At 44.1% G+C, this 17261-nt stretch overlaps 2 protein-coding genes across 11 annotated transcripts in view; both read right to left on the bottom strand.

Annotated features, from left to right (window-relative positions):
- The window catches only part of CKAP5 (cytoskeleton associated protein 5), a 53023-nt gene extending 40888 nt beyond the window's left edge, over window positions 1-12135 (bottom strand). For 7 of the 10 annotated variants that reach the window (XM_085581785.1, XM_085581789.1, XM_077784175.2 and 4 more), the window contains exons 1-4: window positions 11978-12135; window positions 2099-2190; window positions 1380-1573; window positions 66-272 (exon numbers count right to left, since the gene is read on the bottom strand). In XM_085581785.1, the coding sequence (XP_085437911.1) occupies window positions 66-272; window positions 1380-1573; window positions 2099-2155 (458 nt within the window). In that variant the 5' untranslated portion in view covers window positions 2156-2190; window positions 11978-12135. Of the gene's footprint in view, window positions 1-65; window positions 273-1379; window positions 1574-2098; window positions 2191-4761; window positions 4826-8254; window positions 8363-8677; window positions 11605-11977 lie in introns of those variants that run through there. The other 3 variants (XM_085581787.1, XM_085581788.1, XM_085581786.1) reach the window with 3 other exon arrangements.
- Window positions 12136-13906: 1771 nt separating this feature from the next.
- The window catches only part of LRP4 (LDL receptor related protein 4), an 83052-nt gene continuing 79697 nt past the window's right edge, over window positions 13907-17261 (bottom strand). Inside the window, exon 38 of the mRNA XM_021533348.4 lies at window positions 13907-17198. Within this exon, the coding sequence (XP_021389023.3) occupies window positions 16863-17198 (336 nt within the window). The 3' untranslated portion in view covers window positions 13907-16862. The remainder of the gene's footprint in view (window positions 17199-17261) is intronic.

Here is a 17261-nt window from a genome sequence, read left to right as displayed (position 1 = left end):
TATTGCTGGGGTGAGGAAAAAGCAAAAAAGAAAGCCACAAAAAATACCATGAACTAAAAGCTTACCTTAGTGCTTTCCTCAGTGTCTCTATACATGCTACTATGATTTTGGGGTTTTTGTTGTCCAGACCCTTTAATAATTCTTCTTGTATTGCCTCTCCTTTCTCAATTTCTATATACATTAGACATATATCTTCACCCAGCTCTTTTGCTCTGGCCTTTGGCTGATTGAACACTTTATTTACAACTCCTGATGCTACTTCTCCTGTTGTCCTGAAAGATGAGAGAGTATTACTTTTAGAACATTTATGTGAATTAAGTGTTCTACATCATCCACAGAAAAAAACCACACACAGCAGCAAATCCAAATAAAGGCCCAACAAGTCTTCATATAAAAGGGACTACATCCTAAGATAAAAAAGGTTATTTTTTTCAAGGTTAAGGGATGGCTTCGTCATCTAGTTTTATAAAAGAACACAGATCACCGTTATATTATGATTTTAATACTAGACTATACTAGTGAATAGTAGACATTCTCAAGACTGTATTAACACTCTCTAGTTGAGTTTCACAAATAAATGCTGTGTCCTGGTATTATGTTGAAATATTAAGTGTATCTGTACATAACCCCAGCACAGTATTTCACATATACTTCCAAGCTTCACATAAACTAAATAATTGACACCATTTTTATATCAAGGAGTGTGAAAAGTTGTTAGATTTTTCAAACAAAGCTTTGGGTTTGTTTTATTTGTTTTTAAGTAAGACCTTTATTAATTTAATCGGGTCACAAAGTCAGTGGACCAAAGCACTAACCTGGCCTGTTATGTGCTTTTATTTCACCCTCAGAAGTATGGTCTACTTCATGGCCTAGACAACACAGACGTACTAAAGCATGTCCAGTGAAGAAATTGGCAGGCATGAAGATTAATATTGGTTATGCTGAATGCAATGTCACATCAACATAAGTATATTTTATTTCATGGATGAATTACAGAAATATCCTGCTGAAAAAAAGGCTCCCTCCTGTACAGATAAGACTGTTTCCATCAAACAAGAACAGAAATTTCAGTTCACAGCACTTACACCACATTAGTGATTCACTTTTTTCTCCATTTCAGAAATTTTTACTAGTGCCTTCAATAGTTTTTTAGAACACTGCAAGTACATTGTGATAAGCTAATATGCACATGAAGGCCATCCAGAAGGAAAGCCAGCCATTTGGCAAGTTCTTTAGATTAGAAAGCAAGTTCTGTTTTTAACAGTAGAGATCAGAATTGCTAGTGGCCACTGCACTATTTACATGCAGATGCAGCTTTTCTCAGGGAGGCACATTAAACTGTCCTTACAGCCTAAGAGCACCAAGAAAAGGCTACTTACTTCCCAGCTACATGAGCATTTTCAACATAAGCAAGTGCTGCTTCCAGTCCTTTCAGCTGAGCCACTGCATTGGAGTCGGTCACAAATTTCTTTATCAGTCCAAGATACTTGGACCATTCAGGATTCTTTTCATCATCTATCTTCTGGAAGAGCTTAAGGGCTTCTTCATAACCGTTTAATCGGGCTTTCCATAGCTGGAACCAGAAATTGGAGATTTAAATGTTGTGCTTTTACAACCTTAACTCACCAATCTCAGAAAGCTCTTCAATCATATTTGAAAGTATGTTCAGAAAGCTGGCACCTGCAGATTTCTCTTCAATAGCTATATGATTAACATGCAACAGGACAAAATAATTGTTTCTCCCCCACGAAGGATAGAGAGATGCCAGTCTTCCCCCCTGCCCTTCTTAAATTCTAGCAACCACCAATGAGGAGGTGGGAGCCCAGCAATAGTTTCAGCTACAGATGAGTAATTTCTCCATGTGAATGAGTGTACTTATGTGTCAGCACACAAGCTTACACCATATAATGCTACTAAAATATGCTTAATAGAGGTTATTCAGCCTCTAGGTTGGATAGAGCTGATGCAGTTTCAGATATGTTAATACTCACACCGTGCAGCTGTCAAGATCACCCAATTACAGAGTATTTAGATACAGAAACACTACAAAAACTTAATGAGCAGAGATACACAGCAAGCCAAATAGATGATTGCCTACCTTATGTTCACATTTCTGATCAATGGGCAATTTCATCCACTCACTGTCGTCCCCCATTGTAAATCAGGCTCTCTCAATAACTACAGTAATTTCTGTGCAGATAAGGACAAGTTAGAAAACAAAAATACATATAGGGTATATACATACTTATACCTAAAAAAACAAAAACATAAAACCGAACAAAAAAACCACCACAAAACAAAACCACAACAAAACACACAAAACCCCCCCCCAAAAAAAACCCAAAAAACCAACACCAAAAAACCACAAAAAAACCCCAAAACAACTCCACAGTTCTATAGCAAATCTCATTGCTAATATGCAATCTGAGGTTGTAATTATATTTAAATGCAAACTTTGAAGACCAGACCACTATTTTTTTAGCTCTAGAAAATTACCAGAAGCCATTAAAGATTAGAGAGCAGTGCAATTTTTAGTATTTCTCACACAAGTCTCAATAGGTGAAACTTTTAGTAAGCTGAAAAGGTATGTGGAATATAACCTCACCTAAGCTTGAGGAAGAATGTACTACAGCTAAGGCACTAAACCAAAATGAGCTGCCATCAACACTAAAAACTGGCACTTACTGACACATGCTTTTAGCAACAGGTGCCATGAATCAGAGTCAAAAAATAATCAGATGCAAGTGTAAGGACAGTAATTTTAACAACTTTACAAACAGCACAACTGAAATGAAGAGTTACCAAGAAGAACAAAACCCATTTTTGCCCTAATTTTAATGTAGCCAGAGTCAGCAACTGTCAACAAGAGATCAATTTCTTGCTACCTACAGGGTTTAAATCCTTAGTCATTCAAGTTTTAGTGGTTTCCCCCTTCTCCCTTTCCTTTAGATTAAAATAAGAACACTGACTATAAGGGTATGACAGACGAGATCTTAGGCTCAATGCACATCTCAGACTTATTGTACAACTAATTTGACTGCTCAGAAAATAATGAGAGATCCAGTCTGATGCAGAGAGGTCAGCAAAATTAAAATAGCAGTAGCAGTAGAAAAGGCTCCCAGTGTTATTTATAAGCACAAAATCAAACCAGAGAGGGAGTAACACATTTCAACACACCAGTCTGAATTCACAGACCAAGCCAAAAACTCTATAACCCAGACATACACAACAATTGATCACTACAGACATGTAAGTACACACTAGCAGAATGCTCCGAAGAGAAATTGAGCTTCTGGCCTACTGAGTATTTCACCTAATTCACTCAAAGGTTGTCTGTGGAAAATTAATCCCTTGAATTAGTGGTACATTTTCAGTCACATAAATTAATATAAGCAAGTACTTCAAAACCTTCCGTCAGCCACACAACACTAACATATAAAGCTAACCTGATAGCAAAATTAGGCTAGCTACAGCATGCAGTAAAAATAATCTTTTTAATTCCTTCCCAACCTCCTCATAATTAAAAAAGAAAAACCGTAAGAAACACGAAGAACTCCAAAACCCCTGTCACCGATACACACAGCCCCACAGCAAACTACAGTAAGTTAGCCTTAAATATTTACAATATTTAAATGGATTTTAAATTTAAATTACAACATTTTAAATGGATGTTAATACTGTTCTCACTATAATTGCGTAAACTATTAATTTGTCCAATGGCAGTAAAACAAGAATCAATGTTAGAACACAAGCTGACTACATACATGAACAAATGTATGCAAGCGTTATTATAGCTTCCCCTTTTCATCAAAAAACAACAATATGGATATTTTTTCTTGACATCAGCACAGCAGTACTAAGTGTGCTTCTAAATAAGCACAATTTTTTGGGGGAGGACCAAAGAACTGTGAACTGCTGAGAATAAAAGGATCTACTTATTTTGTAAGAAGCAAAGTATGCAGAAGTGAGGCTACCTAAAACCCATTCTACTGAATTGTTAATTCTGTTTCACTATCTGTTTAATGTTCAACTTACTAAAAAACAAAACAAATCCTCTAGTCACAGTATTCCTCCATGTCAGGAACTGACAAAAAAAGGTACTCCAAATTAAAATTTACAATGAGAACTCAAAGGCCATACCAATCCCAATCATACAAGGTCAAAAGGGCAAGTGAGTTACTGCATCCAAACCCCATCAGTCTTTTGCAATGGATCAGCTCTCATCTGCTTAAACTCCTGCTAAAATTTTCTCTACCCCAGCCTCTCATTTGTTCTCTTATCCCTCCTTCAGCCTACTGAGAGAGTTGATAATAAAACAGCAATCAACAAACTCCTGATTCAAACTCAGTGTATTTTACCTATTAAAAAAGCCAACCAAAAAAACCACACCAAACCCACAAAAAAACCCAGAAATCAAACGCACACATACCGAAACAACACAAAAAGCACCATCCTGCACCCAAAAGCACAATGCTCATAGCAAATACCAAAGTGGGGGGTAAAGCTTATCTATGAAGGCAAGGACCTCTCTCCAAAAGCAAAACACGAGACTGAATTAACATGAAAAGCTTTCCAAACAGCCCACCTAGCAATGGATGCAGGCATGCCCTACAGCGAACAGTTTCCAGCAGTAAAATTCCCTATCCCTCACATTAGTTCTGCAGCCAAGTGCCATCAGCAAAGACAGCTCTGACAGTATAAACTGAGCTGGCATTAGGAATATCTTCATTTGAATGCACCAATATAGAAATAATGGCGTACTTCCTCAGTGTGGATGCAGGCAACATAAATAGATGCAGTGGTCTCTTCCTGAAGTCACATACTCCTATGCAAAGAACAAGCAGAATGAACTTTATAGAAAATTAGGTAACCCTGATTCTTAAGCAGAAACTTGGAACCAATTCAAGCTATTGTCTCTTTATACTTTTTTTGCTGAAGTACATATAAAGGACCAATACAAGTATAATACTTATTCTGAACAAAAAAAAAAAAAAAAAAAAAAAAAAAAAAAAAAGGAAAAAAGGGGGAAGAAAGCATGAATACACATACCAACAACAGAAACACCAGGATAAAATTTTGGTACCTGTACTAGACATCTACAAAGTTTTTGTTTTGAAAACTGACAAAAGCATGAACTTCCTACTTTAACAATAAAAAGAAACATTTATTTCTCTCCAGAGATCTGTTCTGCCAAGGAAAGAAGTCTTACTGTAGCCCTCAATCAAGTACTACAAACCTCAATTCAGTTCAAACCCTGAAGTCAATAGCAACTCTATTAAAAAGCCTTGCCCATTATCATACTGATTTACAATTATTTTTATCCTTACACATATACAACAGTTCACTGCCACAAAGTACAACCTCTTGCTTGTACAGTAGTGATACACTACAGCATCTGGAATTTCCCTTCCCACAATACAATGTACTTAACTTGGGGGGAATCAAATATAATAAGAGACATAGGGAAAGGAATTCAATGACCATTAAACAGTATTTCACCTTTTTTTTCAGTCTGCTCAACTGAGCTCCCCCACTATTTTTAGTCATTAACATCTACAATCAATACTTCAATTACAAAATGGGTTAAGTTACCTTCTGCACTGAATCTGCCATCTAAAAATAGTGACAAAATTATACTCCCTCCAGTAATTTACAAAATCCCCTTAGAACAGAATTTCTCAGAAAATATTCCACGGTCAGAGAGGGAAAGCTCCTTCTTCAACACCCAGTCTTTCTAGCTTCATCACTGCTCATGTCTGTCCTAATGCCAAGATTTTGTACTGTCTACATCTTGCATTCACCAGAATAAAAGACGATTGTTTCTCTTTTCAATTAAGTCACTGGGTTCTGTGTGATCATAGAATATCCCACATCTGACAAAAAGGTTTTTCTTAAAAGCTTCTTTGCAAAGACATGTAAACCTCAAGTCATTACTTCTCAAAACCAAATAGCAAGTGGCCTCATTACACGGAGACAGCTAAATTCCGTTATTACTAGTGAATTTGCAGCAATGAAGTGTTTGACCTACATAATTTTTTTTTCTGCTGCCACAACTTGGAACAAACAGAATTAAGCCTTTCAGGAACAACATTAATTTTAGTAAAATCCAGAAAACAAGACATCTGGAGCAACTGAACTGCCAGAGTAAGTTTTGTGAGATACATTTGTCATAAAAGTGGTCAATGCAACATTTTCAAAAGCAAGTCACCCAAGAAATCAGAAGTGGAGATGAATAACAAATCTTTCCTGACAGTTCTTGGCAGGGCAGCTTTATATTATGGAACAGTGAGAAAATGAAGACCATCAAGGAAAGAACAGGATCTTTTGAAGGGAGATCATGTAAAGTAGAGCAAGAGTAGAACGCATTTACAAGGCAGCACAAATACAAGAATTTCAAACATAAAAGCAAGAATTCCCAAATGAATATATGTAAGTTTGGGAAACAAATGTATCAACACATTAAAAGATTGTGAGAAAGTATGAAATCAAAGTTTGGATTCACCATGCAGTACTCTGAACAGCTCTTACTCAACTTCTAAATAAATGCTTTTCCTGCTACAATTTGGAGAGCTGATTGCATTAACATCACAGCTTATAGTATGGGGCACCGCTAAGGAAAAAACTTTACATCATTAACATTCTAAAATGTGATTTCTTTTGAAGCATACATTCATCACCTATCACTATATTTTATTGTGAAGCGTCAGCTTCTAGACCATTTTCTACAGAAGATGTACAGTGGAAAACTAGGAAGCCATTTTATGCTAAACAAAACCAGCTTTTTATTGATACTGATTGCCTACTTCTCCGTACTCACTTTCACCTATTGAATATTACTGTTGCACAAGAACATAATAAAATATTTTAATATTTTGAAAGGTTCTCAAAAGCATTACTCACTAATAAGTTCATAGAAATCAAGACAGGACTTTATAAAAGGAAAAATCCATTTGAAATGGTCCTATACAGTAGGGCACAAATTTGCAGTGTATATAGTCGGATGTCACATTTCAGATAAAACTATACTTCTTGGCAGATAGATCTCTGTTAGTGCAGCCACAGTTTTCCTAGCAGAAAGAATTATTTATTTGTTTAATGGCAGTTTTGGGTCACATTTGCTCTTTGGCTCTGAAATGACAAAGTTTCACTTTCTTAGAAGGTTAGCCCAACACGTTTTTTTGGGTTTTTTTTTTTTTTTTGCCAGCCAAACCTTCTCATTAGCCACAAATAAAGTATCTCTGAAAAAATGTTAAGACTCAATCATAACACAGTAGGCAATAAAAATTGTATAGAATTTTCAAAGCTGGCATTTTCAATTGGTAGATGAAGTTGCAAGATACACAAACTCTTGATGAAAAAATAGACCTCAGAATAACAAAAATAAAAAATGCATGCTAAAGGGAAGCTACTGTTTCAGCAGCAATGAAATGGCATTCAATAACAAACAGCATTAAATTCTCTCTTGCATGCTTTAACTTGTATGTCCTATGTCACCTCAGCGAAATTTTAACAGCACAAATGACAAGCTACTGGTAAAATATATAAATACTTAATTTCTCTGGAAAAATACATTCTAATACATGGCTTCTGAAAGCAACCAGGGGTGTCCTTTTCCATTCATCTTAAAGTAAGAGACAATGCAAAATAAACTGACCTTCTGTTACAGCTAAGACCAAAAGCAATTTGTAACTGCATGTGTAAGCCTGGAGTGAAGCCAGTCTTAGGGAGCCGAGAAGGGCAAAAGGGAAAAGGGCAACACACGGGCTAGTGCACAGGCATGCACTGACATAATTCTAAGGGTGGACAGTTGGGAGTGAAAGATGTCAGCGGGACTGTGCTTGTAAGCTGCAAAGCCCCACACCCCTCAAGAGGTTTTACAAAGCTCAGGCATGAAAAGGCTCATGTGATTTTCTTTAAAAGGACGGCCTGAACTGCTGATGGAGAGCTCCCTCCTTCTCTAAGGGAAGCTCCCTCCAGCACGGCTTCCCGCTGCAACTAGCGGCGCCCCCGCCATCCCCAGCACCTTCCAGAAGAACACCCCCTCCCACTTCTGCCCGCAGCCCCACAGGCGTCCCCGCAGCCCGGCGACGTTTCCCACTCCGCGGGGTTTGGCCGCAGGCCGCGGCCGGGCACAGCGAGCAGGCCGCCCGCCCGCCCGGCATTGTCTGTGCCCGCCGCCCCCGCCCCACGGCCGGGCCGGGCCGGGCCGGGCCAGCCCCGCCGCGCACCGCCCGCGGCCCGGCCGGACACTCACCCCGACAGCTCCGGGCCGGCTCCCGGCAGCAGCGGGCGGGAACCGCGGGCGGGCCGGGACGAGCCCCTCCCCGCCGCGGGCGGGGCTCGGGGCGCCGCGGCCGCACCTGGGCGGGAGCCGGCCCGCGCCGGGGCCAGACAAAGGCGGGCAGGGCAGGGCAGGGCAGCGCCGGCCCCGCCGCACTGACCCCGCAGCAGCCCCGGGCACATCGCGCTCCCTTCCCGCCGCGGGGCCGGGCGAGCGGCAGCAGGCGCTGCCCGGCCCTGCCGGGGCCGCGGTGCCGCTCTCGGCAAAGAAGGGCCGCCGGGCCGGCGACCAGCGAGCAGCTTGGCCCGCCAGGCCTGCTGTCCTCATGAGTCATACCCAGAACGCCCTTACCCGTCAGAACAATTACTGCTCTAACAGAGGGAGCTGCGGTCATACCCGAGCATGCAGCAGACATTATCACAGGCCACCAATCATCCGGCAATCCCTAATTGAAGCAGGGAGCGGTTCCGAAAGCTGACAGTAGGAACAAGGCCAGCCGTGGGGAAGGAGAAACAGTGCCTTCCAAAGGAGGTACGAATGAAGAGCCTGGCACCAGACCATCCCCGCTTTTCATGCTGCTGCGAGATGTGTAATGACAGCACTCTGGTGGAGCTGATGCATCAGCAATCTCTCCAGCCCATCGTCTGACATTTTGAGATGCCTTTTCTATAGTGATAATAGCGACTATCTTCTGCAACAACTGAAGAAGCCGATATGGTGTGAACTGGGTGTCACTTGCTTCCTCCTCAGAAAAGCATCAAGCCATGTGACGAAAGGCTGTATTTCTCCAGCCATCCTTTTAGCTAGCTGAAGAAAGAAGCCTCTTCCAGGCACCACCAGCACCAGCCACGCTTCCCACTGAATAATTGTCCAAGTTACATTTCCTACCACCTCACTCTACTTCTGCTTTTCAACATCTGACATTTGCAGCAATCGAGCTGTCATAGACAACCCCAGACAATGTACAAGTGCTCAGGTCAAGAGACTCTTTATTCAAACAAGCCAGAGCAACACTGCCCAGTGCAAGGCAATATTTAGTTTAAACAAAAGGGTACAAGGCTTTTTAATGTCACTTCAGAACTCCACCCATATAACAGGAACCACTGGGAACAGTCTACAACAAAGCATCAGCAAAGCAACACCATCTTAGTCTTGGACTATGTTGTCTTGAACCAACCACTCTGCTACGGATGCAAATGACTTTAATGCCATCCTACTCTGGCAGACTTGACAAACCATTTACATTAAATAGTTTACAAACAGATTAGCAATACAAGTTTATATATTTCTTTTATAAACCATATAAGGAGAGCTGCTGGTAGTGTGGGACGAGGAGAGGTAGGAACGGAAAAAAGGGAAGCAGATGAACACTGACCATGATTTTGAAAACCTTAATTAAAGGTTTGCAAGAATTTACATCTCTCAAGTGTCTTTCCAGTCATGCATCCTACACAACAAAATCCTCCAAATTAGGTAATTAAGATAGCTATCCCCACTCCACAAAACATTCATAGCAGTTTCTAATTGGATGCACTGTTCAAGATGTGTGTAAGTGATAAGAAGGGGCAAACAGAAGCGCTGCAGATGACAACTGGGTAGCAAAAAAATAGAAAAGGTTGACTGAAGGAGCATACAACATGCTAAGTTGCTTTGTAAATTTATCACCAAACACACAGAGTGAAGCAATTTATAACATTACACTGAAATTGACTATGAAATACATTCCCATTTTAGTAGACTCTGATATGAGAGCACAGACCCACTGTGGCAGACCAAGTTTTCAGAGGCAGAGGCCCAGCTTACATAACTGGCCCATACAAGGGGAAGGGCAAGAGCCAGCATGAAAGTTAAGTCTGACAAAATACAAGTCCTATGTGTACAAGAACCAGGAATCATGTTCCATCACCATGCATTCCCTTTTTTCATATTACAATACCAAGGGAGAAACTGTCCATCAATACAGATCTAAAGCAGTCTGAATAACTCCCATACTTCTAAAATTCAAATTTATTTTTGTCAAGTCATCACATAATTTTTCCTAGAACAGGTCACCTAGTTAATCTATCCAACTTTGTGTTTTTGAGAATTACTTTCACTACATCTGCAACCATTTGTTCAGAAATAGTCTGTTTTACCTGAAGGCCATTTGCCAGCAATTCTACTTTCATATATCACTCTCTCAATGTTGCTTATAAGGCTTAGCCCTATCACAATTCTTGGAGTAGAAAAAAAACCAAACAGTGAATTAGTAAGTTCAATATGGGAGGAAGCTATCAAAACAGCAAAGTTCAAAGAAAGGCCAAGCCTGAGGCAAGAAGACCAAACCAAATTCTAAATTTTGTACAATCAACTGATCTCATGTTGGACACTAAAGGGTCAACAGTATATAGGCAATCTGCACTCAAATCCTTCCATCTCCTGAGGTGAACCTTTCTCAAAGTTTTAGCAACAGACTTTTGTGAGTAGACCATTAGAATACTCCCATACTCGAGACTCCATGCATTCTGAACTAAGCAGCTTTACAGGTTCAAACTAATAGATTCACTGAAAGCCTATAGCAACTCTTTCTTTGATACACAAGTAATACATTAGGAAGGGCTCCCATTGCTGCTAGCTCAACATCCCAGCAACTACTCATGCCCTTCTCACATGCACAAGGCAGCCTGAACTGCACTGCAGTTCAGCAGAAATAGCAAAAAATCAAACACTAAAATCAGCAAAAAGTTAAAAACCGCAGAATGATCAGATATATTATACACAACAATCCCAAATCAGTTAGAAGACTGTAGCACATATTGTTTTTAAAAATTTTTATTCTTAGAACAGAATCCCGGTTTGTTTAAGGCACATAGAAGTACCATTCCTCAACTTCCTGTCTTCCGACCCAAAAAGTGCCAGTCTGCCACTGACAGAGCACCAGATTCAGGAGCAAAACCCTCTGCACACCAGCCTGAAAAATACTGTCTTCGGAAGAATCATAACACTGTCTGTTTCAGAAACAAAATCAAATGAAATGCGGGAAAGGTGTGTGTGCAGAAACATGGTACACACACTTCTAGCCAGCATATACTAGAGAGGATTCAACAGGAGCATCTCCTAGTGAGGGGCTCTGGCAATCTTAACACTCGCACGCACCAACAGAGCTGCAGAAATAGGACACGAGCTCGCGCCTTTGCTGTTAGGACTACAATCACCCAGAGAACGTTTTCCTTCGGACATTCTAGAGGGGGAACCGATCCTGCACGCAGCCTCAGGGGACAGACGGCGCCCGGTCCGCATTTCCCTTAAGGGGTGCCCGGTTCCCCCGACGGCTCCCGGGCCCACTGCCCCGGCCGCCTCCCACGGAAGGCCGCCCTCGGCAGCCCCAGGCCCCAACGGACGGAGGCGCCGAGCCCGCGGCCGCCACCGGCCCCATCGCCCCGCGGCTGGCGGGCGGCCTGAGCGAGCCGCACCTCCGCGGCGCGGCGCAGGCCGCGGCCTCCCGCCGCTACCAGCCGCGACCCTCACGCCGCCGGGCTCTGCGGGAGGATGCCGCCGCAGCCCGCGGGCCATCCCCGTGGGGAGATGTCGCACCACAGGGACTGCGCCTGCCCTCGCTCCCCGGGAGAGACCGCGAGGCTCGGGCCTGGCGGCGGAGGAAGGCCTAGCCGCCCTCCCACGGGCGCGGACAGCGAACGGAATAGGGCCCGAGCTCACCGGGGAAGGAACGAGGACAGCGGGGTCTCCCCTGGGCCCGGGGGGTCGGGCCGGTGACGGTCCGGCGGCTGCTCGGCGGGGTTTGAAATCGCCAGCACCGCCCGCACCTCCCAGTGTCCGCCGCACCCATTGGCCGCAGCCAGCCCCGCCTGCGCTGCCGCCCGCGCCTCTTATTGGCCCGTTTGAATCCGGCAGCCGCAGCGCGTGCTCTCCGCGCGCTCCCGAGACGGCGCCGGGGCGGGGGGAGCGCGCAGCGCCGGGGCGGGGGGAGCGCGCAGCGCCGGGGCGGGGGGAGCGCGCAGCGCCGGGACCGGGGGAGCGCGCAGCGCCGGGGCGGGGGGAGCGCAGCGCCGGGGCGGGGGGAGCGCGCAGCGCCGGGGCGGGGGGAGCGCAGCGCCGGGGCGGGGGGAGCGCGCAGCGCCGGGGCGGGGGGAGCGCAGCGCCGGGGCGGGGGGAGCGCAGCGCCGGGACCGGGGGCGGCCTCCAGCGGCAGCGGCCCGGGCGCACCCCGCTCGGGAACTACGGAGGCGTGCCCGCCCGCTCTCTCGGCCGCCGCCGTGTCCCCAGGGAGGCAGCACTATGGGGCTGCCGGGCCCTTTACGGCCGGAGCAGCACCTGGCGAGAGGCGCAGGTCCTAAGGCAGCCGGGTGACGCTGCGGGACCCGCTGGCAATGGACTAAAGCATCTCGGAGCTGATGGATTCGGCTTTGGGGAAGATCCTGTTACAGAGGAATGGACCTTCTCTTCTTTCCTATGGTCAGTGAGTTTGCAAAGCAGCAACTCAAGAAACGGCTGAGAGGGGACCTCATCAATGTCTGTCAGTATCTGAAGAGAGGCTGACAGGATGGAGCCAGGCTCTGCTCGGTGGAGCCCAGCAACAGAGCAAGAGGAAAAGGGCAGAAAGTGATGCACAGGAAATCCCACTTGAATAGGAGGAACTTCTTTCCTGTGTGGGTAACCGTGCACCGCAAGACGGCCCAGAGAAGTTGTGGAGTCTCCCTCACTGGAAATCACAGGATTTGTCTGGGCACTATCCTGTGCCGTGTACTGTGGGGTGACCCTGCTTTATCAGGGAGGTTGGCTCAGGTGACCCACAGTGTCCTCTCCAACGTGACCTATTCTGTGAACTTTTTTGGAGCACAGTGTGTTTTCTCTCCTGTTTCTTCACTTCAGCTTAAAAAATTGAAGGAACAATTTTTATGGGTGATAAGAATAGAAGACAAAGGGACATCAGAATGCCATGCACACAACTGCAGTTAATCTTACACTGCCTTCTCACCACCATGGCCACGTGAGCACCATCAATTTTTTGGAAGTCAGGCAATTTTTTCATGAACTGACTGAAATGGCTTCTGCACAGTGCTTCAATTATGAAATGAGCAGAAATACAGTTGTTTTAATTGTTTTAGGTAGTTCTTTCATCAGAAAGGGACAGAATGTGTTACAAGATTGTCACTAGTACTGCAGTGTCAGTTATTAGTGATGTTTCATTCATTACTCAGCTTTTTACACTATTTAAACTCTTGGTTATAAATAAAGGCAACAGGAACTTAAATAAACACTCCCTACAGAAAGAAAAACAGCTCTTCAGAATTTTGTTCTGAAGCAGAGGCTTGAGATGTCTACAGTTCTAGTACATGCCAAAACGAACAGCCCCTTCTGTCGCCATGTTAAAGAGGGGGAGGAAAAAGCAAGGTGGGGCAGAGTGAGAGGTATTATGTGTGTGAAAGGATCTTGGGCCCTTGATTCAAAATCATAGGGGTACAGTGTGTGCTACAATCACGCTTCTAAGAACCTAAATCTGTTCCTACCTTCTTGCTCCTCTGAAATGAAGCAAAGCTGAGGTTCTGTCTGAACAGGTTTAGGAGTTCCTCATTCAAAGGAGAGTCCAAATAACATGCATGATTCACAACCAGAAGCCAGGCAGAGTGGTTAAGAAAAGCTAAATTTATATTAAATTATCATCAACCCCTAAAATATTGAACACAGTGGTTAAATAACTCCAGAAAATCCAATGTCTCCAGTGAGTAACGTTAAAACCATTACACAGGAACACATGGAAATCACTGACGTTAGCTCAGGACAGACAGGAAAGAGGTTTGCTTTTTACACAGTAAATCAGTGCTCAAGAGATCTTCCTCCAGTAGCCTTTCTACATTCTTAACATCCTAAGTGCAACGAGGGTCTTCTCTTCCCCAGACTGGGGAACCACGATGCATCCCCAAGGCAGCATCTCACTGGGGCTGTCTCTAGAAAAAAGACACAAATTTCTGCCCACCTCACTGGTAGAGGAGGCTGTGTGACATTTTATTGCTCCTTTTCACCATAATCATTTTAGGAAGGGATTAGAGAGCAGTTATGAATAGTTGTTAGGCTGGAGTGCACAGGGTGTCTCCTAAGAAACAGCAGAGAATATTGATCAGGGTGGAGATCACAAACACCATGAGTTGTTGAAAAGACTGACTATTTTTCCTTTCCCTTCCACACTTGTGACTTGAACAGCAATTACTCTGACAGGCTGACTTAATCTTAAGTGACAGGTCTGGGCAGATGTTTCCCTTCACCCCTATCCCACCTCAGGATTTTGGTGCATGGTCACATAAGCAACCCATTCCAAAACCCAAAGAAACCCAGCTCTCCTACAGGTCAGAGCTTTCCTCCCCAATCTCCCCACTCCCAGCCCTGATGCCCCTGCCCCAACACATGGTTTCTGCTCAAATTGATTCTTCTGCTTATGCTTGAGCCCTCTGGTGTTGTCCCTGCGTGAAGTGGCTTAGATGGGCAGGGCCCATTGTCAGTGATATGCACTCCTTTCTCAGTTCCCAGTCAAGTCCACACCTCAACCCAAAAGTGCCTCTGCCCAACAAAATCAATGCTTCCAAGGCTGGAGTCAAACAAATAAATAATTAAATAAAAATCTAATTAAAAAAAATAAAAGTAAATCCCTCTGGGAGTAGGGAAGAGTCCCACAATAACACAGGGAAACCCAAACCTTAGCTCCAGTTCATTTTCCACAGGAATATACACCAGTCAGCCCAATGGTGCAGTTAGGGACAGAGTCTCAAGCCACCTAGCCAGGTCGAAGCTGCAACCTTCCCCTGTCTACAAAGCTACCTCTGCTGTGAAAAGTACAGGCAAACTGCTATGTTTTTCAGGGGTAGCAGGCCTGTTAGCATATAAACAAGGTTTGAGCAGAGTAGGATGATTCTCCTTTTTAATCAGCTGAAAAAGATATTGCATGGGAGATGTACCCTCCCCCCACCTCTGAACCATACCCCAGTGTATGTTTCGCTCTCTTTACACCATGGATGGGAATGTACTTGACCTCTTTCCATGAGATAAAAGAGGTTACAAAGTTTGCAGTGAGAAATTCTTCACTGGGAAATTCTGCTTCCAAGGATCTGACTTAATAGTAAATATTATACCATATGATTTGAGGGGTTAATATAAATTTTGTTTTTGAAGAAATGTCAAGCAATATTTTATCTTTCTTCTTTTTGAACAAACAGATGACAAGAGAGTATGAAGAGGTGGCAATAGTCATTGGGAGCATGCAAGACCCAGCTCCAGATGTTGCCGGGTTTTGGCTGCAAAGGTAGAATGACATTCTCTAAAGGGTAAGAGTCTTGGAGGTCAGAGAACAACTGAAGCTCATGCAGCTGATGGGAAAAATTATTTGGCAAGGAGAGCTATTTAGTGGTAACAGAAGAACTTAAAGTGCAATTCTATCTGATAAACAACTACTTAAAATAGTCCTTGCAGCTCCCTGATTATTGTCTCCCATTCTAGGTCAAATGGGCTCAGCCTAGTAATAAAGCAGTTCCTAACTGTCAGCACTGAGCATTCCCCTGGGAAAGACTCGACCTAGGAATTTTCTCTTTTCCCTTATTATGGTAATCAAAGGTCCTAAAGGCTAAAATAATTGGGACCTTGCAGAATTGGGACTAGTGGGGACCTAGCAAATTTTCTTTTTCTTTTTTTATATATCAGTTATGCAAAGATGAGTAAAATATAGGTCTTGCTGAGATCCATTTCCCCCCATTAGCTCTATAGAGCTAAGTAAAACACTAGTTTCTTCTTGTCTCAAGTTCAGCACTAGGACTCCAGTACTCAGGGAACAATTCTGAAAGGGGCATTTGCTGACTCTTGTTTTTCCAGAGTAGAAACATGTTTTAACAGGAAAGGGGAGAATAAGAGCAGTGTCCACTGCCAGCAACAGACACAGTGCTCCAATCTGAGCATTCCTTAAAGTTTTTAGTAGCAGATATGAAAGTAAGCAGTGAGGCTCTCATTAAGTGAGTCCTGGTTATTCTCTTTACGCCTTTACAAGGTGACCTGATGCTGTGTCAGTGTCCTCTTGAGCCCCAAAGCATATCCCATCTATACCAAGACCTCTCTCATGTCAGAGACGCCTCAACACAAAGCCTCAAAGAGTGCTGCTAGTGCTGGAATGACATGGGGTACTTCTGTGACCAGGAGCCAGCAATGAGGCAGCTCTGCTCTCTTCATGGGCATTGACCATGGGCTGGATGGCATAGGACTTGCAGATTGCCAGGGAACAGAGACTCCCAACCAGACTCAGGCCAGACGAGTCGCTGCAGAAGTTAATGTGGCAACTTCCAGGAAAAGGGAACATATAAATAAACCACAGACAGTGAAAATGAGTCAAAAGGGTCTCTGGGTTTCCACCAACCCACCCATCCTCCTTCTCCAAACACAACAACACAGCTGCCGAAGCTCCATGCTGAAAGGCAGTCCCAGTCTCAGGCCCCTCGTAAGAGAGGCTGATCTCTGTCCCCTTCCTTGCCAGGCAGGCAGAGTCCTGTCTTTTTTGTGCAGAGCAGAGGGTAGGGAGGGTGCAACTGTTTCCAAAGCCACTTGTACTTTAGACCTCGCTCTCTGTGGAGGGCTTGCGTTGGTGTTTCCAGCCTGTGTCTGGGAGTGAGCCCCGCCGCTCAGGAGTGGCTGCTGCTGTGTTAACACTGCTGCATTCAGACTGTTCTTCCTGTAGCAGCTGCTCAGTTTCAGTGTCATCCAGTGAACCAGAACTGGCCTGGATAGAGACCGTATCCGTCTTCATGCAGACGTGGTCCCGGAGGATCCCTCCACGGGAGCTCCGAATCTGCTTAAGGTCATCCCATTCGGAATCATCACTGGATAAAAGGCATATTCCCTCCACAATCTTGATCTTCTCCTTAGTGTAGCTGTGGTCAGGACCAGTCTAGGGAGAAGACAGATGAATGAAAAAAATACATCTATGGAAAAATATGGCAAAGAGCAGTGC

Source organism: Lonchura striata, chromosome 5 (assembly GCF_050655825.1).
Source record: "Lonchura striata isolate lonStrDom1 chromosome 5, ASM5065582v1, whole genome shotgun sequence".
NCBI lineage: Eukaryota > Metazoa > Chordata > Aves > Passeriformes > Estrildidae > Lonchura > Lonchura striata.
This window is presented reverse-complemented; position numbering and strand designations above follow the sequence as displayed.